This window comes from Mirounga leonina, unplaced genomic scaffold (assembly GCF_011800145.1).
Source record: "Mirounga leonina isolate KUSES-001 unplaced genomic scaffold, KU_Mleo_1.0 Mir_94, whole genome shotgun sequence".
In the NCBI taxonomy this organism is placed as follows: domain Eukaryota; kingdom Metazoa; phylum Chordata; class Mammalia; order Carnivora; family Phocidae; genus Mirounga; species Mirounga leonina.
Window position 1 is genome coordinate 9,266,148 of NW_023270855.1, and position 25,689 is coordinate 9,291,836.

The following is a 25,689-nucleotide window of genomic DNA, read 5'->3' on the forward strand; positions in this document are numbered from 1 at the left end:
TTGTTAACTGAGTTAACTGAGGCACAGAGAGGCTGAGGATGTCTCTCAGGGTAACACTGTGAGCACGCGGCAGCAGGCCTGCCTCACCCCTCCATGCAACGCTGGATCCAGGAGCTCTGTGTCTACGCAAGGCGAGCCTGCATGAGCCAGTTCATTGAATCCTCCTCCGCCAGCCTTGAACTCTAAGGGTCCCCTGAAGGCAGAAATAAGACCTCGGGAGAGCTGAGGCTTTAGGATCATCCATTTTGGAGGGAGCAAAGGGAGTGTCCACTCTCTGGCACCCAGGTCCAAAGTTCCAGAACTCAGTTCTCAGAAAAGGGGCAACCGACGAGGAGGGGTCAGAGATCTGGTCTGATACCGGTGAGCGGGGCAATCTTAGGCAATCACTTCCTGTCGTGAGCCTCAGTTTCTCCTATAAAGGGGGCAAGGTGTGGAATTTGACAAGGGGATGAGCAGGAAGGGCACTCCTGGTAGGAGGCAGGCTACTCGACGGCAGGGAGTGTCGGGAGTCCTGCCCATGGAGCCTGGCTTGCTGCGGGGAGCAGAGTTTTGTGGGTGCAGAGGTGGCAGAGGGTTGGGCCAGGGGCCTGCAAGGGGCTATGGGGTGGAATTAAGAATCTGTTGGGGACTGGGAGTGTGGTGTTTGTGCTATGTTGGAGGGGTGGTTTGGTCAGGGGGTAGCTTAACCAGCACCCTGAGCCTGGTGTACAGATGGCAGCTCAGCCTCTGTTTCACTGGGTGAAATCAGAAGCCCTTCTTCCTTTCCACCCCTCACATCCACCCTGCAGGAAATGAATGGAGATGTGTGTCTGTGCTCTTCCTAGTCCTAGCGCTCCAGAATTCTGGGGTCCTGCCCTCAGCTCGGCTGTCCTGGCTCAGCTCTGGGATGTGGCTTTTAGGGAAAAGCTCCTGCACATGGGCTGCCTCCAAGAATACAGGCGGAGGGACCTTGGCTGTCCCGGCCTGGTCTGGTGCATCTCTCTTGTGAGGACGTGTTGCTGGAGTGTGGCCCTTTAGGACATGGTTGATGAAGCATCACAGCATCTTATAAGTGGAGAGAAAGTGCTGCGTGCTTGACAGCTTTGGGAAGAGCTGGGGGAGGGGATGGAAAAAAGCAGCTGTTCCATTCCAGTGGGGTTCCTGCTGCGGGACCACGACCCCAGCCAGCTGCCAGCCCCACCCAAGGCCTCGGATGCTCGAGAACACTTGCAGGGAATGCCCCGACTTCTCCAGTAGGTGAGGGAGAACACTGCAGAGGCAAAGCAGAGGGTGGAGTCTGGAGTTACTCCCGTCAGTCTGTGATAAGGCTTTTGGGAAACAGAATTCTCTCTTTTCAGATTGCAAAAATAATCCATATGTACTATGAATATTAGAAGGTACAGATCATCAAAATATCGTGGCCATCCATGACCCTACCAACCAGAGATAACTGCTATTAATTTGTTTGTAACATCCTTTATAGATAATTCTCATCCTCCTTTCTCCCCTCCATCTCCTCCTCCCCCTCCCTGTCCTCCTCCTCCTTCATCATCTTCTTCTTCCTCTCTCTCTCAGACGCACGCACAACACACACACCCATTGCATGTCAGTTAACACAGATCCACCCTGTCATTTGTCACTTCTAGGTGGTCTTTCACTGGAGGTACATAACAACGGTCTTGTCCCATTCATCCTTTTTCACCGTTATCAACAATGCTTGATGAACATCTGTATACATACCTCTTTGCCTTCTTGCCCAATTGTGTCCTTAAGTTCTGTCACCAGAAGGATTCATTTGCTGCATCAAAAAGTATCCAGGTTTTCAAGGCTTTTGATACATACTGTCCTATTTCCTTCTAAGGAGACTGCCCCAAAATGCATTCCCATCTGCATTGTTTGAGAGCCCCATGTGCCCCCTGAGGTATTTCTCTTGTTCATTCTCACCAGTCTGAGAGGTGAAAAATGCTGTTTTCAGTTGTTGAAGACTTCCTCTCTTGGCCGGAGTTTCCACACTCTTCCTACCTGGGTTTCCTGAGGACCTACTACGTGCCCGAGCCATCCCTGCTACTGAGGAGGTTTCCCCATGCAGCCCATTCTGTGCCCGCTGCTTTGCTCCATGTGTTTGGCCGCCCAGACTTAGAAAATGATAGACAGAGCTGGAGGGGACCTTAGAGATTGTCCAGTGCCCTCATTTTAAGGAGAGGAAACGGAGGCCAAGGAGGGGTGGGGGCTTGCTGCCGGTGCAATCGGAACTCTGAATTCAGGCAGGGATTCCAGTCCTTACGCTTCTCCTGATTTTCTCACCCATCCTCAGGAGCACTGGTTGGTCCAGTTTAAGTCCTGGGTTCCATTCAGGGTCGCCTACAGCAGGTGCTAAGAAAATATTTACCGAATGAATGTGCATAATAGAGCACAGGAAATAGTACATTTTGTGAAAATGTGCTCAACATTCCAAGAAGAAAGGATGTTTTGTTGGGTGCCCCTCTGGGAAGAAATGCCTTTTTTTTTTTTTAATAAAAAAGAAAGTGAGTAGGCTGTTGGAATTGGTGGAGGAGGAGAGATGGGGCTGCCTGGGGCTTAGGGCAGTGTTTGTGTTTGGAGCTGTCGGGTCACTGGAATTTCCCTTAGGTTCCTCCGTGCTCCCAGAGATGGACTGATAGACACAGGGTAGGGGTGGCAGATGGGAGAAAAGAGCTTAGTTTCCTTTGGTGGCTTGTGTGAATCTACACAGATTTCTTAAATGGTCCCCGGGGACTGTCTCAAGTCCTCTCCCTTATCCCCTTTCCTCAGACCACGCCCCCTTGCCCTCACCTTCACCAGAAGGTCCTTCTGGCTTTTATCTCCAGCACCTTTTCAGTGCTGCTTAGGCCCTTCAGGACACAGGAGGTGGCTTGGTCTACGCAGAGACTGGAGTTTTGGTCTGGCTTCATTTCTGATGGCAGTGGGACCTTGGGCAAGTCACCCGTCCTTGCCATGTCAACCTGGCCATCTTCCTGTTCAGGCCAGACTGGCTCTCAAGGGGGCTCTTATCCCATCTGCCTCCTGCCACTTCCCTTCTTCCCATCTTTCCTCCTGCTGATGCAAACGTGTTATCGCTCATCACAGGTAACCTTCAGGTAACTCCCTCTCCCCGCCCCCCAGTTTCCAGCACTCTGAGGGAGAGAGTACAAAGCTCCTTCCTAAGGCTGCCAGCCTGGGTGGTCTGGTTCAGGTGGACCTCTCTAGGCTTGCCTCATGCTTCACACCAGCCATACTGGCCTATAACCAGCTGTGTGCCTTGGGCCAGCCCCTCACCCTCTCTGAACCTCTGAACCCCATCTATAAGAGAGACAACATGAGAATCCCAATTGCTCTGCTTGTTTGGAGGATAACAACCACTTTGAAATGACTCTCAGCTCCTCTGGGCCCTACTTCTCCAAAAGAAGTCACAGATTCCAAAGATCCCGATTCTCAATAAACCTTTATTTCTGCAAAAGAACAGACTGCCTTTATTCCAAGCTCAGTTATTCCCAAAGAATGCTTTCTGTCTCAGTTATGTCTTGTTGTGTCTTCACCTAGGCCAACAGTGTCTACAGATGGAGAATACATTTATTTATGCCACTTCCTTACTAGGGGTTGTGTTGTCACATCCATTGTCACACTTTATCTCTGTCATTGCTTTCTTTCAGGAGGAATAATCCCACGTGTATGAATACCATGCTTTCTCACACACAGCCCTCCTATAGCCAGATTGCCACAGAAATATTATTCTGGGAAGCAAGGGTCTGACCCTAGTGATTAATTTACTGGGGGATGTTCTTGGGGAATCCATTAATCATTTTCTCAACACATTTTATTGATAGGTATGTACAATAGGTAAGGTGATGGGTAGATATAATATATCCCATAAGGGGTGCTTAAGGAAAACCCCTCCCTCATCCCATCATGGAGTGGGGCAGGTGTGTTTTACCTCCTAGAATTAGGTTCTCAGATGGCATAGATCATCAAATTCCAGAAAACTAGAAGGATGAGATCCTAGCTTCTTTTTATCTAGTAGATGGGATACTGCCTGATTCATGAATTGCTGAATAAAGCCAGTAAGATCTTTAAATTTTATTCATTTGAATTTTGCTTTTTAATAATATTATGATACAACTTCCGAGGGCAAGAAAAAGACAACTTTCACCTCTTCCCAATGCTGCTGGAATTCCCAGGCCCATCCTGGAATGCTCACTCAACTAGAACCCTGGGACCAGGATGGAGTAATTAATGGTCTATCCCTAGGATGTCCTGGCACAGGGCTGTAATTGTGGATTCAGGAAACCTGGTCTTTGACTAACTCAATTCTCTCCACATAATTAAAAGAGGGCGAAGGGAAATGTCAGGAGGAAGTATGCATTTAAATTTTAAAGAGCCTTGTTCATTTTTGAATCCTCACCTTTTTTTCCTGCCTTAATTCTTGGCCTCTGTAATTACTTTAACACACCCCCCCCCGATTTTAGAATAGAAAAGGAGTTAGGAGTCAGAGGAAGCTGTCTTTAACATTTCATCTTCCTTTGGCATCATGTAGGATTTTAATTTCGAAGCATGGTAAAGAGGCAGAAAAAGCTTCAGGCCACAGATGAAAAGAATCAATTTAAAATGAAGATAGATTTTTTTTCTTTTCTTTTCTTGAGATCTTTCCCCTAAAACTACCTAAAGAATGAGGCCCTCTGCCAGTGCTGATTAGAACAGAAGGCATTTCTCGTTCCATAGGAATGGGTATAGGAACAAAAGTATTCCAAAGCAAGGACTTACTTGAATTCACTGCTAAATCCATCAGGCTCCCGGGAGGGAAAAGTAAGTGCTGAAATTAACCTGATGTTTGGGAAATGTCAGTTAAATGCCTTTGCAACTTCATCACCATCTACTCAGGGGAAAACACCGCTATTCAAGCTTCCCGTTTGCCTGAGAGTCAGAAGCTTCCAAACCAAGAAAGGAAGAAACCATGCGGGTTATTTATGAGCTCCTTCCCTCTTGCAGTTTTAAGCCACTGTGAGAGAAGCCTGTTTGTTGCCGCTCTGGGGCGAACCCGGGGCGACTTAACCCGGCTCGGCAGGGGTTGGCGGGGCCGGCCCTCCGCGCCTCCCAGCGGCCACGTGTGGTGGTGCAGCCCCGGCCCCAGGCTGCAGAAAAGCGGGCCGCCAGCAGACAGCGCCGCATCCTGACGCTGTCAGCGCGCACAGCTTGGGCTGCGCTCCTCGCTCGCCTTCTGTCCCTATCCAGTGACCAGTTAGGTGCGGGCGCGGGGAATTCCAGCTGAGGCTTCCGAGTCTGAGACCTCACGATAGTGTCAGGCTGGGTGCCGCCCGCCGCCATCCCAACCTGGCCTGGGAGCGCACGCGTCTTCGGAGCTGTCCGCGGCGGTGCAGTTTCCCCGGGGAGCCAACTTTAGGCCAGCTGGAGGACTGGGTGCAGGTAGCTGGGTCTTGCGCACGGGTAGACGGGTTGGCTGGGGCTGGGGGAGCCATTGGAACCCGAGTGGAGGTGGTGGGGTGCCTCGCGCCCCTGGCACCTGGAGGCACTCCCCATGCTCCCACAGACTGCAAAGAGACCGCTTAGGATCAAGATGCAGAACCCTTAACTGTCGAGGGCCAAGACCACATCGGCTTCCTGAGGCAGCTGGGCTGGGGAGGATTCTCATGGGAGGGCTTCCCGGAACAGCAGTTGGGCGTCCTGGGGGTAGGTATTGAGACAGAAGTTCTTCCAGGAGAGACCGCTGGAATGGGGGTCCCACCGAAGCAGTCGTTGTGGAAGTTCCGGGGGGTGAGAGCGGATGCGAAACGTCTTAGAAATAGGAGGTTGAAGGGGGATGGTTCTGAGCTGGAGTTTCCCAAGCAAGTGGCTGTTTGGGGGGATCTCTGGAGGAAGTAACTGGAGTAAGGAGAGATGGCTGTTTGGGGCGTCTTGCGGGAAGATGCATATGCTGAGGGTCGGGGGTGGGGTGGGGCGGACAGCTGCTTTGGGGCTCTCTGGGAGAGGTGGCCTGTTTAGGAGGCCCTGTCCCGGAGGAAAGTGATTAGGACCCTCCCCTCTCTCCCAGTACAAGTGACTTAAAATCTTAAGAAATTGGCAGTCTGGTAGATTCCCGCTCATTTCCAGTGGCTCAGAGGAGGTACCTCAAACGGGGATTTCTGGGGTGGCGGCTGAACCACCCCCGGGCTGGCGGTTGTGGAATAATGTGGTCCCAAATAATGTGGGGTTCCTGGGAAGGGAACAACTGAGCCGCACGTGCGTCGGAGATAAGTGCTTGGTCTTCACAGGGGCCTCTGGATTGTTTCAGGCTCGGCCCGCAAGTCGGCCCTCGGAGTCTCAGGGAGTGGAACCCGAGGAGCGCCCCCCACCCCCGCCCCCCCAGGCGCGTCGGGCCCCACCCCGCCGCACTACTCCTTAAAGGGCTTGAAGACCAGGGGCGCACGGCAGCAGCCACGGTCATGGAGGGCGCGCTGGTGGCCAGCTGGAGCGCGGAGGCGGTCAACGGCAGCGAGGCGCCTCCCGAAGCCGAGAGCAACCGCACCGCCGGGCCCCCGCAGCGCAACGAGGCCCTGGCGCGCGTGGAGGTGGCCGTGCTGTGCCTCATCCTCTTCCTGGCGCTGAGCGGCAACGCGTGCGTGCTCCTGGCGCTGCGCACCACGCGCCACAAGCACTCGCGCCTCTTCTTCTTCATGAAGCACCTGAGCATAGCCGACCTGGTGGTGGCAGTGTTCCAGGTGCTGCCGCAACTGCTGTGGGACATCACCTTCCGCTTCTACGGGCCCGACCTGCTGTGCCGCCTGGTCAAGTACCTGCAGGTGGTGGGCATGTTCGCCTCCACCTACCTGCTGCTGCTCATGTCTCTCGACCGCTGCCTGGCCATCTGCCAGCCGCTGCGGACGCTGCGTCGCCGCGCGGACCGCCTGGCCGTGCTCGCCACGTGGCTGGGCTGCCTGGTGGCCAGCGCGCCGCAAGCGCACATCTTCTCGCTGCGCGAGGTGGCCGACGGCGTCTTCGACTGCTGGGCCGTCTTCATCCAGCCGTGGGGGCCCAAGGCCTACGTCACGTGGATCACACTCGCGGTCTACATCGTGCCCGTCATCGTGCTCGCCGCCTGCTACGGCCTCATCAGCTTCAAGATCTGGCAGAACTTGCGACTCAAGACGGCGGCGGCGGCGGCGGCGGCTGCAGAGGGGCCCGAGGGCGCGGCGGCGGGCGGCGCGGGGCGCGCGGCGCTGGCACGCGTCAGCAGCGTCAAGCTCATTTCCAAGGCCAAGATCCGCACGGTTAAGATGACCTTCATTATCGTGCTGGCCTTCATCGTGTGCTGGACGCCATTCTTCTTCGTGCAGATGTGGAGCGTCTGGGACGCCAATGCGCCCAAGGAAGGTAGCGCTGGCGGGAACCCCGGAGGAGGGAGCGCGGCGGGGCGGGGTCCTCGTCCTGCCCCCTCCGCACCGACAGGGTTCTGGGGATCTGTGCGGGGGATGCGGGCCTTGGAATCCTGCCGAGCTGGGTTTGAGTCATGGCTCCGTTATCCATTGGCCAAGGGATTTGGGGCTTAACTTCCCTGAGCCTTGACTTCCTCTTCTGTAAAATGGCCATAATGATGAAAGTACTGGCTCTCATCAGGGGGATGAAATGAGAAAATGCACACAAGGTCCTTAGCACAGCCCTTGGGCTACATATGGGGCATATGGTTCCTTTTTATGGACGGGAAAACTGAGGTTCAACTGACTTTCCCACCTGGTTAGCAGTGGTGGAAGTAACTTTCGAACCGCGGTCCAAGCTCAAGCTCACGCTCACCACTTTAAATTTACTTTATGTTGAACTTCCCCTTTAAGTTCAAATCAACCTGAGCACAGGGGGTCTGGTTTGGATGAGGGCAGCAGGAGGTGGGCTATTGATTTGTCCAGCTTGGCGCTGAGTACCTGAGTAGGTCCGGGGCAGGGTGTTGTGGGGATGTGAGGTCGAGTCGCTGAACCCCTGGCCTGTTGGAGGCGGTGAGTCTCGAAAGGCAGAGAGGTGAGTGCGGGGGCTGGGGGGGGTGGTTGGGCAGCTTGCGGTGGCTGGGGGTGCCCAGGGCCAGATTCGGTTGCTTGTCCTGTGGGGTGGGGAGGGGCGGTAAAAGGATGGGAGCCCCAATACAAAGATGCAAACTTCCCAATTTGATCTGGGAGGCTGGGTGATTTCTGTAGGGAGGGAATGTGCTCTCCAGATGGGAGGACTGCGGAGTGCTGGGCTGAGGGCGGTGTGGGGAAGACCTGGAGGAGAAGGTAGAATGGGCTGGTCTGTGGGGAGGGAGCTTGGGGGAGCAGAGAGCGCCTTGGGTCCTGGGGCTTGTGGCCAGCGCTGGGCTGCTGGGAGCTCCAGGCAGCTTCGCCTTCATTGCACACAATTCCAATAGCTTATCTGCAAAGATCAGGAGGGATGATCAGTGATGGTGAATGACAGACATTTTGTTTGAGGGTAAGCCCCTAGCACTGCACTGGGATGCAGGTGACTCTAATGATTCTAAGAGTAGATCGAGGGGTTTGCTTTTACCCTTTTTGCAGAAATGTCCCATTTCTAAATATAATCACTCCTGCTCTCAGAAGTCTAAAATACACCCATCCCGTGGAAGCTGAAATCTCCCTTCATTCAGCTGGATAACTTCGCTTTGCTCTCTTCCAGAACCACAGACTCCTGGCTTTACCCAGCCCTGCCTGTTAACCTAGCGTTTTTCTTAGTGGCCTGGGCAATTATCATTCAGCACATACGGAGCACCTGTGGTACAGCAGGCTCCGGCAGTGTCAGGGGAGGATTGCTGTGCAGACGCAGCGGAGCCAGCCCTGCTCCACGTTGCAGAAAGGGTTCAGGGGTCCAGAGGGGGAAGGTGCTTGCTCCAGGTCCCACAGCCAATCGGAGGCAGACTAGAGCTGGGGGTTCCTGCTCCCACCCCAGCTCTTTCCTCCTGTGCCAGCCTTCTGATGAAGGACACAGAACTAGGGAGTTGGGCTGGGCAAAAGTCAGCAGTGGGTGTTTCTAATTAAGGCATCAGGCTACACTTATTTCCTGGGCAGGAGCCAAAGAGATGCCAGACCTGGGTCTTGAGGAGCTCTAACACCAGTCCTTGAGGAAGTGAGACCGATACTGAGCAGATACTGGGGAGCCCTCCCTCTAGCCCTTACTAGTGTGGGACTTTGGGTGAGGGGTCCCCTTCTCTCCTTTGACCCTTAGTGTCTTGCTTTTAGAATGAGGACATTTCAACATTCAGTTCATTCATGCCTCTCTCTTTCCCTCCCCTGGCCTCTCCCACTCATTTTTCTCCCTGGTGAATTTTTCTCCCTCCTTCTTTCCCCCACCCCCTCTTCATATGACTTCTTGTTGTCCACCCCCTCACCTGCTCTCCTCTTCCTATTTTCCTCCCTAAAGAATGAGAGTATATGGTCAACACATATCCTAATCACTGAGTGAGGTTTCCATCTTTCCTATGCTTTAAAAGGACATCAGATAATCCATGTCTTTGTCTTAAAACACAGGAAGAGAGAGATTGAGAGAGAGAGCACCCAACTAAAGTGGGGGCCAGAGGTGTTTTGGGTACATGTGGTCCCCTGAGGATTTCCCTTCGGTAGAGCCAGGTTCCTGCTCTCAGGCTCCAGGAGCAGGGAGAGAAATAGACTCTAGGAACCTCAGGTCTTCCCTCTGTTCCTTTGCTTCTTTCCCAGTTCAGAGGAAAGGGTGGGTGCCACATGGAAAGCCCAGGTCCCCCTCATCCTCCTCTGTACCCTGTCTTGGGTGCTCCGAGAAGAGAACAAATGCAGACAACATGGCAGGGGATTCATGATGCCACTCCTGCAAGGAGCGGGCACTCAGTCCCCATGTAACGGGCCTATCAAGCACCGAGGACTTGGGCTCTGGTCGCCAGCCTAGCCAAGTCATGCCCTGGCCTCAGGGTTGCAGTGGGGATCTGAGTGGACCGCAAGCTCCGTGCCCACTTGGCATTAATTGGGATAATTACAAGTAGCAGCCTGGGCCATCAGAAATAATGGTGTTTATAGTCCCTTTGGAGACGTGACTCCATCTGGAGGCTATCGGCAAGTGTTAAGGAACAAAACAAAGATACAGTTGAGCTACTCAAGAGATTTTGATCAGCACTGGGAAAGGAATGCACAGCCCTCACTTTCCAAGAGGAAGGGAATTGAGAAGAGATGCAAAATATCTAGATCTGGGCCCCTTGCTCTGCTCATCTCCTGGGGGGTAGAGGCTGGAAGTTCAGGAAGCCCAGGAGAGCAGCCAGACATTCTTCCGGGAGGCCCGGGGCGGCGGGTACAGAGAGAGGTGGAGGGAGTGGGATGCATGTGGCATTGGTTTGTCATGAAAACCTCTGAGGGAAGGAGAAGCTCCGGAACCACAGGCTACAGATCATGGGCTGACAGAGGGGTTGGAGAAGGCACGCTTGCCTTGGCAGCTGGCCGCGTGGCCCTTGGCCAGCCTCACAGCCCCTGCCTCCGTGAGGGTTTGTGCGCCCTGGCCTTCTCTCCAAACCCAGGAAACCTCCTTTCACACGTCTCTCCTTTGATGGACTTCTTTCCCTCCTACACCTTCATTCACACCAAGCGCCACCTTTATGGGTTTAGAGCTCACTTTGCTCCAAAAGTAATGAGAGGTTGGCCACAAAGATTCAGGTATTGTGGCAAGACAAAGTAGATACAAGGAAACCTGGATGAAGGGGAGGAAAGGATAGGAAGATTATAATATAATCATAGTAATAATAATAATAAAGGCTCTGTGTGTAGAGGTGAGCCGCACACGGGGCTTCCTTTTTCTAAGAGCCAGAGCAAAGAAGGAAACTCTCAATTTCAATATTTCCATTGTTCAGAAGAAAAACAGAGAAAAGGGAGAGGAGCATCGTGGTAATTAATGAGCTCCTCCCCACCCAGAGCAGTCCCCTGCTGCTGGAGCCCTGCTTTAGTGAGGCTGGTGAGACCAGACACCCACGGCGGGGGTGGACCAGCCCCATATGTATCTTCACAAGCAAATTCCACTGTCAAAGATTTGGCGCCAACCTTTCACCTTGAACTCAGTGGGATTTGCTTTGCTGCTTGTCCCAAGGACTCAGACCTGGGGTAGTTGGGAGGGAGGAGGTAGAGAGCGGGTGTGTCTGTATTTCCAGGGGTTCATTGATGCTGCTTGGTTTGTGGTGGGGCTGATTTTGAGTCTCCAGCTCTACTTTTTGTGAAATTCCTGGTCCAGTAGGCAGAGATGAGAGAGGAGGGGGGCGGTTTGGCTGATGGGGCAGTGGTTGCCACCCGTCCACACAGAACACTATTCGTGTCTCCTCTCTGTTCACCAGAAGGTGCCTGGAAGCTAGGGGAGAAGCTTTTGAATTAAAAAAAAAAAAAAATCTCACTCACACTTCATAGATGAGCCATATGCAGAATAGTCCCCTTTTCTCTCAAACCAGCTGATTTCCATGGGAGCAAGAAAATGCCCAGAGAACAGGGTGGGGACCTCCAGTGCACAGAGACTGCAGAAGGACCAAGGGACCTGTCTGGTGGGCCAGGACAGCTGGCAGGCACTGTGGAACCCTGCATGGTTTGTGCAGGGAAAGAAGCACATGGCTGGCCTGTGTTTGGAGCTTGCCCTGTCCTTTTCTCCTGTGTGTCCTTGAGCAAGCTGTTAGACCTCTCTGGGCCTCAGCTTCCTCCTGTGTGTCATCAAGGAAGCAAAGCCTACCTGTGGGGTTGTTAGGAGAATGACATGGTGTGCCTCGTGGCACCTGGGGGCCATGTGATCAACGTCAGTCTTCTCCTCTTCCCCCATTCTACTTGTTATGAGTTTTGTTTGCATTCTTGGGATTGACTCTGAAAATCTTGGCAGGTATTCCTGAGGGAGGAGATGGTCATTTTTCTCCTGAGAGCCCAGGCGGAGGGGGGCGGGAGGGAAGCAGAGCCTGTAGACAATAGGCAGTGCATCCAGAGAAGTTGGTATGTGGAGGAGAAACTTGTTAAGGCTGGACTGTGAGCCTGGTCACAACAGGGACACCTTCGGTCCTGCTCACTGGTGTGTGTCCGATGCCAAGCGCAGGCCTGGGCACCCATTAGGAGCTCAGCCAATGCTGGTTGAGCAAATTCAAGGGATGTGGGAAGAGAAAGGTGCTCGAGATGGGCTGGGATGTGTGTGTGGATTTGGACTTCAGAGAAATAAGGATCTTCTAAGCAGCCCTCCAACACCGGAACTGGCTGCCTGGTGAGGAAGTGAGCGCCCAGTCACTTGGGGGCAACCAAACATCTGTCAGGAGTGTTGTACCAGGAAGAAGGTGGAAATGCACAGGAGGCCTGGTGTTAAGTGTTTCCCTGTCTGAAAATGAGCTTCCCAGCTCCTCCTCCCTTTTTCTGTGGAACTGTGGTCCCTCCGGTGTGGCCTATCCACCTCACCTTTTCAAGGATATTGTGCCCAAGGTTTGGGTGGGCCAGGCACCTCGGAGAGTCTCCCCTTCAGGTGAGCCATTGATAGGCAGAGCAGTGGGGGAGGGAGGGCAGGAGGAGATTGGACAGATCATTCTCTGCCATGAAGAGCTCTTGAACTTGGCCCTTCTGGGGATAAATTGCAATTAGATGGACAGTTAACAACCACACTCTTGTCATTAAGCAGTTGTGAGTTATGTTCTTGGCTAATGAGAATGCTTTCCCTTTGGGTTTCTGTCCCAGGTGACTTTACATCCCCCCTCCTCCCAGAGGTTTGATTAATAGCAGAAAAAAAAAATCTGTTGGGTGAGGCTTTGCTGCATACTTCTTCCATTTGATGGAGGTTTGAGGGGGGTGGGGAGGCTGTGGGGGGCTGTGGATCAGGAGGTCAGCGGCAGAGCAGGCCTCTCCCAGCTCTAGGTCCTCTCTAGAGAGGCTGGGCTGGCCGGTCAGATGACTGAGGGCTTGGCCCACCTGACGACCCCACCGCTTTGCACTGACAAGTGATGGAAGTGAAGGGAACCCCACGGGGCTCACCCCCAGGGGCAGGGGCTGGCTGGGGGCTGAACTGTGCTCTCCCGGCCCCCACTTCATCGGTCCCAGGAGACAGCACTGGGCAGTGGTGAGAGCCCCCTTCAGAGACCTGGTCTTGTTGCCATCTCTGTGATTTGGGGCAAGTCTCTGGGTGATCTGTGGGCCTCTGTCACTCCCAGCTGAACAGTGGGGATAGAACAGGACACCCTCTGTGGGCATTGGCTTCAGCGACATGAGGAGTTAGCGTAGTTGCTAACAGGAACCCCCACTTGTTGAGTACCCAGCCCCATGTCTCATCCTCACCCGAACACAGCAAGGTAAGGGGGCTTTGTCCCCATTTTACAGAGGAGGAAACTGAGGCCTAGAGAGGCAAGACCTGCTCAAGGACACTGTTGAGTAAAGGGTGGAGCTGGGGTTTGAAACTACATCCTCCCACACCAAAGGCCGCCCCGTCACACTGCCCCTCCTCGCCAGGCCAGCATTTTCAAGGTGGTCCTCCACACTTGGCCTTGGGATCTCGTGGGTGCTTTTAGAAAGCTGGTTCCTGCCCTGACCCCAGAGCCCTGCACCCTCTTTGTGGCCCCAACATCTTTACATTCCTGGGCTCTCTTTGCTGAAACACCCCACCCCCCCCCCCCCCCCGCCCCCGCCGCCTATGCCCTCAGGGCACCACCCTCTGGGCACTCTGGGTTCAAAGCCTGCGCTTCTCAGCTCCCCTGCTAACTGCTAACCCCTCCATCCTAGCTGAACCACACCTCTCGTGGTGGTACTTTCCTTTCCATTAGCAGCTTTTTGGTTGAGAGCAGAGTGTCTCAACTTCGGCGCTCCTGACATTCTGGGCCCAGTAACCCCTGTTGGGAGGGTGACTGTCCAGGGCTCTGTGGGATGTTTAGCAGCATCCCTGGCCTCTGCCCACTGGTTCCCACTGGCACCTTTCCCTCAGTCGTGACCACCAACAGGGTCTCCAGACATTGCTGAATGTCCCCTCGGGCAAAATCGCCCCTGATTGAGAAGCGCTGGTTTAGACCCCCTATGGAGGCGTGGCCTGAGGTAATAGTTAAGGAATGAGGGCACCCTCCTCACCTCTGCCCTGGGCTCTGGCCAATCTGCCTTGTGTACCCCTGACGGCTTGCCAGTTCCCACAGGGTCCTTTTGCTTAGCACTCATGCTGATTCTGTTCCCACCATAGGAATGCCCACTCCAGTCTCTTCTGTGGAGACCCATCCTTCAAAGGCCAAGTCCAAGTGTGGATTGCTTTGTGGCACAGTTCCAAGCGGGTGTCCTTTACCTCACGGTCTGTGAGAAGATGCTCCCAGGAGCTGTGCGGGGCACAACTTGGCAGCTTCCTCTGGGGTCTCCTTCCTCCTCTGAAGGCCAGTGCATCCATTCTACAAACAGTCATTACTGTGTCCCAGGGGTCCTGTCCACACAACCTCTGCTTTGATACCTCAGTCCTCCAGTGAGGAGAGTTTGCAGGGAGCTGTCCCAGTTCCTCACCTGCCCTCCTGAGGCCGACAGCTGGCATTTGCATAAACATGGGACAGTCAGGCCAAGGTGGGCTACAGAGCTCTGGGAGCGACACCCTGTTTTCTGCCTTGCTGGTGTCAGGCCCTTAGGTCCCGAGGTGTAGCACGAAGGAGTGGCAGCCGTGACCTTGGGCAGTTGACTACACCTGCCCAGAGCCCAGTTTTCTGGAGTTAAGAATAGAGTTTAGGTTGTGGGCGGGGGGGCTGTGGCTGCCAGTGAGTGGCACAGTGCCTGGCATATAGTAAGTGCTCAATCAATGGCTGCTTTTTCTTTTTCTTTTCTTTTTTTTTTAAGATCTTATTTATTCATTTGACAGAGAGAGACACAGCGAGAGAGGGAACACAAGCAGGGGGTGTGGGAGAGGGAGAAGCAGGCTTCCTGCTGAGCAGGGAGCCCGATGTGGGGCTCGATCCCAGGACCCCGGGACCATGACCTGAGCCGAAGGCAGATGCTTAACGACTGAATCACCCAGGCGCCCCTGCTTTCTCTTTTTTAAAAGGTTTTCTTTATCTGAGAGAGAATGAGACAGAGCATGTGAGGTAGAGTGCCTGCGCGCAAGAGCACAAGCAGGGGGAGGGGCAGAGGGAGAAGCAGGCTCCCCGCTGAGCAGGCAGCCTGGACGGACTGTGCCCGACTGTGGGGCTCGATCCCAGGACTCCAACATCATGACCTGAGCCGAAGGCAAACGTTTAACCAACTGAGCCACCCAGACGCCGCGAACGTCTGCTTTAAAAAGCAGAGAAATTCCAAGACTGTCAGGTCCTGGGCTGGGGCAGTGCCGTTGGAGGTGGGAGTTGTCGTGAGCTCAGGAGCACCGTTTTAGCAGAGGGGCTGCAGTTTCCGGTGAGGACTGGTAGCAAGCCCATCGGTGCTCCGAACCAGCATTAAGAGGTAAAGAGAAACTAAAGCCTTACCTGGAGGAGGCAGCAGGAGGGGAGGTGGGAAGGTTCTAGATCTGGGTTTTAGAAGTCGCAGGGACTCTTGCCTAAGGGATGAGCCGGAAGGGGGTGTAACCAGGCAGTCGAGTCCCAGCCCTGATTCCTGTGATCCTGATTCCCAGCCACCCACGGAGGGGCAGCCGTGGCCAGAGTCTCCTGTCCCACTCTGCAGGGAGCTGACACTTCCCCCCCCACAGCCAGATGCTGCAGTACCACGGGCCTCTGCCCTCCGTGGCCCACACCTCACGCCGGAACTGTCACTCTTGCTCATTCCGTTTCTCTCTCTTTCTCTCCACCAGATCTGGATATCTGAGTATGAACCTGATTTTCCTAGAGGGAACTGCACTAGAATCCACTCACGGTGTTAGAGCCCCCTCCTCTTGTCAAGCAGGGAGATTGCCTTTATGCCTTTTCAGCTGTTCTCTCAGGACTTCCTGTCTGCTAATTTCGTGCTTCACTTCAGTTCAGTCCCTTATAGAACTCTTAACTGTTTTCCACAAATGACACCCAGCCCCCCAGCCACAAGTCTGGAAACGTAAGTAATGATGATGTGGAGGGATGCCGCAGTAAGAGAGATATTTACTCTCAGTGTTTATTTATCACCCCCAGGTGAGTGCCCCAGGAGGCAGCTGTTGATTCTGTCTCCCTGGAGGAAAAAACATCGGGAGGGGTTCAGAGAGGAAGCAACATTTGAAAAGGGTTTCCAAGAATGAGTAGGAGCTGGCTATGCAAAGAAGCACATTCCATGTTGACATCATTGGGCGGTTACTTTATTATTATCTTTCTCCCTGTTGGAGGGATACTTCTAAAACTTCAGTGAGCACACAGATCATGTGGCAGGGGGGATCTTGTTAAAATGCAGATTCTGATTAGGGAGGTCTGGGAGGGAGCCCAAGAGTGCATTTTTACCAAGCAGCCAGGTGATGCCTATGGAGCCAGCCCATAGACTACATATTGAATAGAAGTCTTTAATGTCTTACCTCTTTTATCAAATGTGCAGTTTGCCTTCGTACCTGTGGCTGAAATTGGCTGCACGGTCTGTCGTTCCCTGCAGGGTAGAGAAGGGCTGGTTGTTTATCAAAAGGCCCCAGCTCTTCTGCTTCCAGAATGTGGTTATTCCTTAGGTCTAGCCCAGTGCACTCAACATGTCCCCCAGATTTGGGCAGTGACATAATAGAAGCTCACTTAAAGCTCTGTAGCCCACAGAATTGGCTCTTAACCCTGGCTTTATGATGCATGGGGTGATCACATATCTGTGAATTTTAAAACCATTCCAATGTTGTAAAATTGTGGTCTTTTCAAAAAAGGCACTCTACAATACATACTAGTATTCAATCTTGATGTGAGTGTACATTCAAAAATCATTAAAAAAAAAAAAAAGGCTTCCGTAGACTACAGCTCTCAAATTCTTACACAGCCCCTCTAGGAATAAGGTACTTAAACCCAAATTCCCAATCCCCTGGTGGGGGGGTCCTTGAACCAAGTAAGTGGTGTCTGGAGCGAGGGCCTCTTATAAAAGTGGATGGGCTTGATTTGACTTGGAGGAGAGATGTTAGCTAAGCCGTCCGTCTTTGAAATGTCTGTGAAATGCCTTAGTTGCCTCAGGCACAACGCAGCCCAGAGAGGCCCTGGCCACCTGCCCATCAGCTGTTCGGGGCTAATTTGAGCTTTCCGTGCCAGGGTGGAGGGGGTGCCGGGAAATCCAAACATGGGAGTTCTTGGGGCTTGAGTAAAGCCAGGCTCGTAGGCGGGTGGAATGCTTTGGGGCATACCGTCCTCGTCCTCAAGTGGCCCTCTGCCACCCACCCCTCCATGAATCACAATGCTGAGTGGAAATACAGAGTTGTGTCTGTCTCCTGGGGGTAAAATTGCCCAGCAATGGATCTGGCTTTTGGCAGGTGGTCATTTCTGCTCACATCTCTTGCTTGGCGCCTAGGAGCCCCCACTTGAAGATCACCCCTAGTGCCCAGGCTTGGGCCCACCAGCCCGCCCTCCCAGTGCTGCGCCTCCGTGTTTAATAGAGTGCTGTCTTCTACGTCTGTCTTTCCCTTGAGAGCAGGTCCCCAGGGCTGGTGTTGTGGCAGCAGGCACAGGGCATGAAAGGATGCTAGAACATCTGACCTCCTCCTCCTTTTCCTCCGAGAAAAGCCCTAGGCTGGTGGCCAGGCAGGTGTGAGGACCAGTCCCTGGACCAGTGCCTCCCCCTTTTTGGCAAGGACCAGAGAGAGAAGTTTGCGTCACTCAGGGCTCTGTCCTGGGGAGGAATGTTATTTTTATGGGGAGCAAGCAGAAGAGGTGGAGTCCCACCTTCAGGAGACCCTGAAATCCTGCCCTCCCCAGGGTTGTAGCCACCTTCCCTTTTGGGTTTCTTATGTCACTGGCCGGGTAAGCTTTTCCAGATGGACGATCAGGAGTTTCTTTGGTGTCATGTCATCCAACCCCAGGGCTCTGGGTTTTAATTTTTGAAGTCATGGAAAAACAGGCAAAGGACACTTTCTTTAATTGACCTGGGATAAGAAGCCTCCAAACTTTGGGCTTTAAAAAATGATGCGGTTGGTAATATCTCCTATTTGTTAATAATGATACCCATCACCTGAGTAAACACTGCTATTCACAAAGCCCTTTTACACTTTTTCCCTCCAGTTTTCTCAAAGTCCTTACAAGTGTCACCTCCAATTTACAGATAAGGCTGTTAAGGCTCATATGGTAGATGTGGCTCAAAGAAGGATTAGGTGGAGGATTCAGACCCCAGGGGTTTGCACCTGAATCCTGTGTCCCTGGCTCCTCCCTTGTCAGTGCTCCACCGCGGCCCCTCTGGGAGCGCTCCCCCACCCTCCTGGCCCCAGAGGAGGTGCCGGCAGCAGACCACACCTTAGGAGGAGTTGGTGGATTCTAACTTTCAGCTCCTCCTTTTCTGCGCCGACGTCATCACTGCTCTGCTTTGTCCAACATGTGGCCGGGGGCCAGGGTTGGAGCTTCCAGCAGGGATGGCCCTTCAGAGAAGCCTGAGTTAAGGCAAAGGAGTGGACCTTTGTATATTTGCATGGACTAGTCTAGGCTGCTCCTGGGACTGGGTGTTCTGCTCTGGCCAAAGGCAGTGACCCGAGAGGAACTCAGCCGAGAGCCTCACTGGCCAGCTCCTTGGCAGCTGGGGAATGAGCCCCTGGGTCCTAAGACGAGACCTCCGCTCAGGGCACCACGGCATCCGCTGCAGACCTGCTAGACCCAGCTTGAGGTGGCACCACTCTGAGTCACCTTTTCAGTGGTGCCTCACCAGCAGCTACCTGTGGGTAGCTGTGTTTTGAAAGAAGACAGTCCTGGGGCGCCTGGGTGGGTCAGTTGGTTGAGCAGCTGACTCTTGATTTTGGCTCAGGTCGTGATCTCAGGGTTGTGGGATCAAGCCCCGAGTCTGGCTCTGCGCTGGGCATGGAGCAAGAAACTGCTTGAGTTTCTCTCTCTCTCTCTCCCTCTGCCCCTCTCCATGCTCACACTCTGTCTTAAATGAAAGAAAGAAAGGAAGGAAGGAAGGAAGGAAGGAAGGAAGGAAGGAAGGAAAGAAAGAAGGAAAGAAAGAGAAAGAAAGAAAGAAAGAAAGAAAGAAAGAAAGAAAGAAAGAAAGAAAGAAAGAAAAGAAAGAAAAGAAAGAAAAGAAAGAAAGTCCACACGGTAAGGATTTCAGTACAGAAGAACACCCAGAGGGTGGCGTGCCCCAGAACCTGGAGCTGGAATGCCCCGAGCAGAAAGGAGAGAGGGCAGTTTGCGGTGTCGAGACAGCAGCGTCCCCCAGCTGCGTATGTCCAGGCTTGCATGTGAGTTAAAACGGATCTTAGCACTGAAATCTACAGGGCGAGATCAGACATTCCCAGGACCCCAAGTAAGATGGAATAAGGCAAGAACATTCTCCTCTATCGCTAGTTCATTGTTTCAGCACACCTTTGACTTTGTGGAGCCCCGGCACCCCCTTGCTCTCCCTGAAGATGGCCCATTGTCTCAGTCTGTTTCAAGCCGTCTGGAAGTCACCAGCTAGCTGAGAAGGGTAGATGAGCTTGTTGGTTACACTGGGGGTGCTGGCCTCTAGAGCCAGGAAATGAATCTATGTATAAACTGACCTGCTTGGCCATGCGGTCCGGCCCAAGAGCCACACTGGATGGACACTGCCATATGGCAGTAGAGCTTCCAGAAGCTAAACCAGTGGGTCCTGTGCCCTCTGGCCCCACCCCACCCCCCAGGCTGTCTCAGATTCCAAGACACAGCCCAGCCCAGGGAGCAGCCTCTCCCCATTGTTTCACACGGGTTGGCGTTAACTCTGTTATCGTTAAGAAAAGTAGCATTTACTGGGCATGTACACATCATGGTAGTGATAATGGCAATATCTAAGTTCATTAAGTTTTTACTTCTATCGAGTGCCAGGAATCATGATGAGTACGTGGCATCCTGTCTAATGAAACTTGGCAATGATTCTGTAAAGTTCTTTTTATTACTCCCATTTCACAGATGGAGAAACGGAGGTGAAGAGAGGTTAGGGGACTCGCCCTAGAACACACAAGGTACAAAGTGGCAAAGCCAGGATTTGTGCCGTGTCTGGGTAACTTGAAAGCAAAGCCATCACCAGGTTCTTCTCATGGTAGTGTGGGGAGAAGTGGGCAGGGCTTGCTCTGTGGGTTTCTCCCTGCTCTTCGGAGCTCTTCCCACCGCTTTTTAACATCTGCCCCTCTTCCAGGCATCAAGGATTGGCTAGCTTTCTGTAAAGGACCAGGCAGTAACTCTTTTAGGCTTGTGGGTATAAGGTCTCTGGAACAGGTACTCAGCTTTGTCCTTGTAGTACAGAAGCTGCCATAGACAATATATGAATGAATGGGTGTGGCTGTGTTCCAATAAAACTTTATTTAGAAAAACAAGCATCAGGTGGGGTTTGGCCTCCATAGACCAAACGATATAGCTTGCTGGTCCCTGGCCTAGGCCAGGAGACATTTCTGCTAGGAACAAGGGTGATCTGATAGGAGGTAATGTGTTTACCATCCCAGATATACTTAGATTATAAAAGACCATCACTGGGAACAGGCAATACCTAGCCTCCAGGGGCATTTCTATCTGTGTGGGCAGAGGGTAGTTGCTCTCTGACTCTGTCCCTCAAATCACACTCTAAGAGTGATTGCCTGGCAAGCCTGTGTCTTTGCTTTCAGACAGAGAGGATTCACTAACTGGTACGAATCTGACATGTGTGCATGCTGACCTAGTTTGAAAAGGAAAGACTTCATTAGTTTAAGGTAGAAACACAGGGTGACGTGTTGTGTGTCCCTGGGGAAGTCAGTTCCCTTCTGGGCTTCCCTTTCCTCATATATAAGATGGGGATGAGTCTGCTTTGAAAACCAGAGGGTCCTGTGCGAGCTTGAGCAGTCATTCCCATGGTCAGCATTGCTACCTTGCCACGTGCTCGCTTGGAAACAACATCGTGAATCGTGAGGACAGTATTTTCCGTGCTTTGTTCTGTTCCTGTTGGTCTGCAGCCCTGTGAAGCAGAAAGGGCAGCAGTGTGGTCTAAACATGGTCCAGTAAGTGCAGAGAGCCAGTGAGGTGCAATCAATCAGTCACCTGCTCAGAAACTACCAAGGGCTCCCCATTGTCTATAGACTAAAGCGCAGACGGCCTACATTCAAGATTCTCCTCAGCCTGGTTCTTTCCCATTTCTTTCCCCTTGAAATTCCTTTTCTCCAACTCTGGCAGTCTCTGAATGTTCTTGGACATTCTCACTTATGTGCCTTCATTCCTATTGCTTCCTTCCTCTGTAATGTCCTCCACAGCCTGTTTCTGATTCCCAGAGAGCTCTCCTCCCTGCTGATGGCTTGCATTTCCACCACTGTGGACTCCTGTCTCTCGATGGTTAGGATATTGCCAGATTTTTAAAAGTCTAATTGTACCCTTAGCTTTTGTCAACCTGACAGGAGCAGGTTCAGCTTAGAGAGGGTCATCCATCCCCCAGGGAGCCAAGCCAGGCCCATCGTTCATATCTCTGGCCACCAGGTGGGGGCAGAGGCGCTGGCCCTGGTCCCAATTCCTCCCACCCGGGCTGGCCACGGAGAGGTAGGAAATCTCCACGTGGTGACTTGGGAATTCATTAACTGTTTCCTTTTTTGTTGTTGATGTTTCTGTATGCCTTTTTTTAAATAGGATAAATAAGCTAAATGATATAAATGTAAAGCCAGGCAAATAGCTTAAGAGAAAAGACACAGTTATAACTATATACAGTTAAGGAAAAGGTGGTGCCTTCCTGTGCATGTGTGAGCTTCATTCCTGCTATGTCCTTCTACCTCGTTTCCTGTCCTTACATGCCTGCATTCTTGCCTCTGTGTCTGGTAGTTTACTTCTCAATGCCCTTTTTAAATTCTAACTTTTGATGTGTTGATTTTGCCTCCTTTATTTTATACATTTAATTATGATTTTGAGGACATTCTGTTTTTAGTCTTGGTGATTTCCCACCAGAATTTCTAAACTTAAATTCATCTTCTTAGCCACCCAAATCAAACATATATTTTTTTTCATTCTCTTTTATAGAAAACGAACAGTATTGGCTTCCCCCCCCCCCCCCATTTTTCCACTTTCCTATTCTTTACTATTTCAGTCTAAGGATTAGATGCTACTCTCTGACAAATAAATAAATAAAATCTTTAAAAAAAAGAAAAAGAAAGAAAGAGTCTCATTCTCTAGTGACTGAGCCAGCCAGGCGCCCTAGGATTAGGAATTTTTCTTTCCTCTTGAAGCTTGAATTTGTGACAAGCAATGTCTTGAAGTTGATCCTTAATTTTGCCTGGAACACAGTCAATCCTCAGGATAATGGCTTCTGCCCAGTGCCTTAAATAATTTCAGGGTAAACTTTTCTCCTGTGTAAGTCTGATTTGTTGTGTGGAAGCAGCACTCTGAGGGGTACAGAACTTTCAGTATTCTCAACTGCAAAGATGGCAACGCTTTCTTGCCACCATGCCTTTGCCTGGGCTGTTCCTTCTGCCTGGAGCTCCCTTCCTCCCTTCTCTGCCTGGAACACTCATAAGCATCCTAAAGGTATCAGCTCAAATGCCGGTTTCTGTGGGGCTGGCCATGATTCTCTCAGAGTCGCACCCCTCCTTGGTCTGCCCAACCTGACCCGCATCATGCCCACCCCGTGGTGCTCATTTTATTTTTGTGTCCCCAGTACCTAGCCTGGTGTGTGGCACATGGTCACGATAGCAGCCACCATATATTGGACACTTACCGTGTACCAGGCATTTTTTTAATCCTTGCAGTATTCCCGTGAGGTTTGGATACTCTTGTTATCCGCATGGAAAGATTAGCAAACAGCAGTCTCCTGAGGAACTAAAGTAATTTGTTGCTGGCGGAACAAGACTACAGACTCGGTCTGGCAGCTTCCAGACTGTGCTCTTGGGCACTCGGAGTCGTAGGCACTGGATACTTGCTGGGTGAGTTATGAATGAACAGGTGGCCGTGACGAATGCAGCTCCTACATACAGAAGCATTTGGCGGTACTCTTTTGATGAGAGAAAGGACAGGGAGCATTCTAGGGCTGGGCTGAGCCTGGGAAGGCTGGGTGTGTGTGGGGGGGTGGGGGGCAGGGCAGGCTAAGCACATGCCCAGAGCCACAATATGGAAGGCAGACAGACTTTGTCTCTCTACTTCTTTGTCTTGTGACCCAGCACCTGGTACCTAGGAAAGGCTGTTCTCAAGTAATGATGATGACCCTCCAGTAGTGATGGCCTGTTCTCCTTTCCCCCCACACCCCCATCCTCCTTTCAGCCTCGGCTTTCATCATAGCCATGCTCCTGGCCAGCCTCAACAGCTGCTGCAACCCTTGGATCTACATGCTCTTCACGGGCCACCTCTTCCACGAACTTGTACAACGTTTCCTCTGCTGCTCCTCTGGCTACCTGAAGGGCAACCGTCCGGGAGAGACCAGCGTCAGCAAAAAGAGCAACTCATCCACCTTTGTCCTGAGCTGCCACAGCTCCAGCCAGAGGAGCTGCTCTCAGCCATCCACGGTGTGACTGGGCTGGGCCAGGACTGCCTCCCGTGGCTCAGGTTGTGCCGACGTAGACAGTCCACCCCTTGGTGGCCGTGTGCATGTATGTATAAGGTACCTTTCAGTTTGCACCCTTCCACACCTTGGGGTAGCTTGAGTGGGGTGGGAAATTCTGGCATGGGTTGGGAAGTAGTCTCTGTGGTGGAAGATGATGGGATGACTCAGCCATCAGACAGTTCCTGGGTCTCCCCTAGCTTCCTACGGGTGTTTATATACCCTGCCCCCACTCCCACCTCTGGCTGGTGCATGGGTTGTTTTTTTTCTCCTGGACCTGTCATTTCACTTCAGTATCTTTTTAGTCCTTTATTCTGGGGTCTTGTGAAAGCTGGTGAGTACAGGATAGGTGTGTGGAAGCTTACTGTTCTGAGCTCAGAATAAGGAACGGGAGTGGGACCTCAGATATGGAGGGTGGTGATAATATCCTCCTGACTTCAGAGTGCTTTTACTTTTGCATGGAACCATCCTAGCATCCTTGGGCACCAGCATGTCCAAAGGTGGCCCTAGGAACAGGGGATTCCCTTATGAAGCCATTTGGTATAGGCAGTTGATTAAAACTTGGGTTGAAAATATTTAAGAAGCTAATATTTGCATGAAACAATTAGGAAAGAAAAAGGAACAGAAGGCATCCAGATTGGAAAAGAAGAAGTAAAGCTCTTTGCAGATGGCATGATTTTGCATGTAGACAATTCTAAGGAGTTCATACACATGTACAAACCCATTAGAACGAATAAATGAATTCATCAAGGTTTCAGGGTACAAGGTCAATATGCAAAGACCAGTTGTATTTCTTTATACTAGCAATTCACGATATGAAAATGAAATTAAGAAATAATCCCATTTATACTGGTATAAGAAAGAATAAAATAGGAATAAATTTAACAAAAGAACTACAAGACTCATACCCTGACAACTCAAAATATCATTGAAAGAAACTGAAGAAGACATCCTATGTTCATGGATCAGAGACTTAAATATTATTAAGATGACAGTACTGTCCAAAATGATCTACAGATTCAATGCATTCTCTTATCAAAATCCTAGTTGGCCTCTTTGCACAAATTGATAAGCTGATCCTAAAATTCATACAGAAATGCAAGGAACCCAGAATAGCCAAATGATCCTTTGAAAAGAAGAACAAAGTTGGTGGATTCACAATTCCTGGTTTCAAAATTTACTACAAAACTTGAGTAATCAAAAGAGTGTGGTACTGGCATAAGGATAGACATGTAGATCAATGGAATAGATCAATGGAATAGAATGGAGAGTGCAGTTATAAACCCTCACATTTATGGCCAATTGAATTTTGACAAGTGTGGCAAAAGAATTCAGTAGGGGAGACAGTCTGCTCAACAAATGGTGCTGGGAAAACTGGATATCCACATGCAAAAGGATGAAGTTGGTGAAGGGAATTAAGAGGTACAAACTTCCAGTTATGAAACAAGTAAGTCACAGTGAGGAAAAGTACAGCACAGGGAATATGGTCAATGATACTGTAATACCGTTGTATGTGACACAGTAAGTGTACTGTGGTGAGCATTGAGTAATGCATAGAATTGTTGGAATTCCATGCTGTACACCTGAAACTAATATAGCATTGTACGTCAACTATACTTCAATAAAAAAAAGAATGAAGCTGGACTCCTACCTCACACTGTGTATAAAAATAAACTCAAAATGCTTCAAGCCCTAAACATAAGAGCTAAAACTATAAAACTCTTAGAAGAAAACATAGGCGTAAATCTTTGTGACCTTGGATTAGGCAATGATTTCTTAGATATGATACCCAAAAGCACAAGCAAAGGAAAAATAGATAAATTAACCTCATCAAAAATGGGGTATAGAATTTTTTTGCTTCAAAGGACACTGTCAAAAAAGTGAAAAGACACCTCACAGAACGGAAGAAAATATTTGCAAATCATATACTCCTATCCAGAATATATCAAGCACTCTCACCACTTAACAATAAAAAGACAAATAAGCCAGTTTTTTAAAGGGGCAAAATATTTGAATAAATATTCCCCTCCAAGGAAGACATAAAAATGGCCAATAAGCCCAAGAAAAGATGCTCAATATTATTATTCATTAAGAAAATGCATATTCAAGCCACAGCAAAATGCACTTCACACCCACTAAGATGGCCGTCATCAAAAAGATGGGCGCTAACAGGTGCCGGCAAGGATAGAGTCATTGCAACTCTCCTACA

The 25,689-nt window shown here is 51.2% G+C and overlaps 1 protein-coding gene across 1 annotated transcript; it reads left to right on the forward strand.

Annotated features, from left to right (window-relative positions):
* Positions 1 to 6,431: 6,431 nt before the first annotated feature.
* OXTR (oxytocin receptor) lies at positions 6,432 to 25,074 on the forward strand. The gene is made up of 2 exons (XM_034996398.1): positions 6,432 to 7,359; positions 23,204 to 25,074. The coding sequence occupies exons 1-2, from the start codon at positions 6,432 to 6,434 to the stop codon at positions 23,449 to 23,451; spliced, it is 1,176 nt and encodes a 391-aa protein (XP_034852289.1). The 3' UTR covers positions 23,452 to 25,074.
* Positions 25,075 to 25,689: the final 615 nt, after the last annotated feature.

Excerpts from the sequence above, each read along its gene's own strand:
- OXTR (XM_034996398.1), top strand. The coding sequence starts at position 6,432 with ATGGAGGGCGCGCTGGTGGCCAGCTGGAGCGCGGAGGCGGTCAACGGC. Across the intron at positions 7,360-23,203 it reads CGCCAATGCGCCCAAGGAAG|CCTCGGCTTTCATCATAGCC; the intron begins GTAGCGCTGGCG and ends TCCTCCTTTCAG.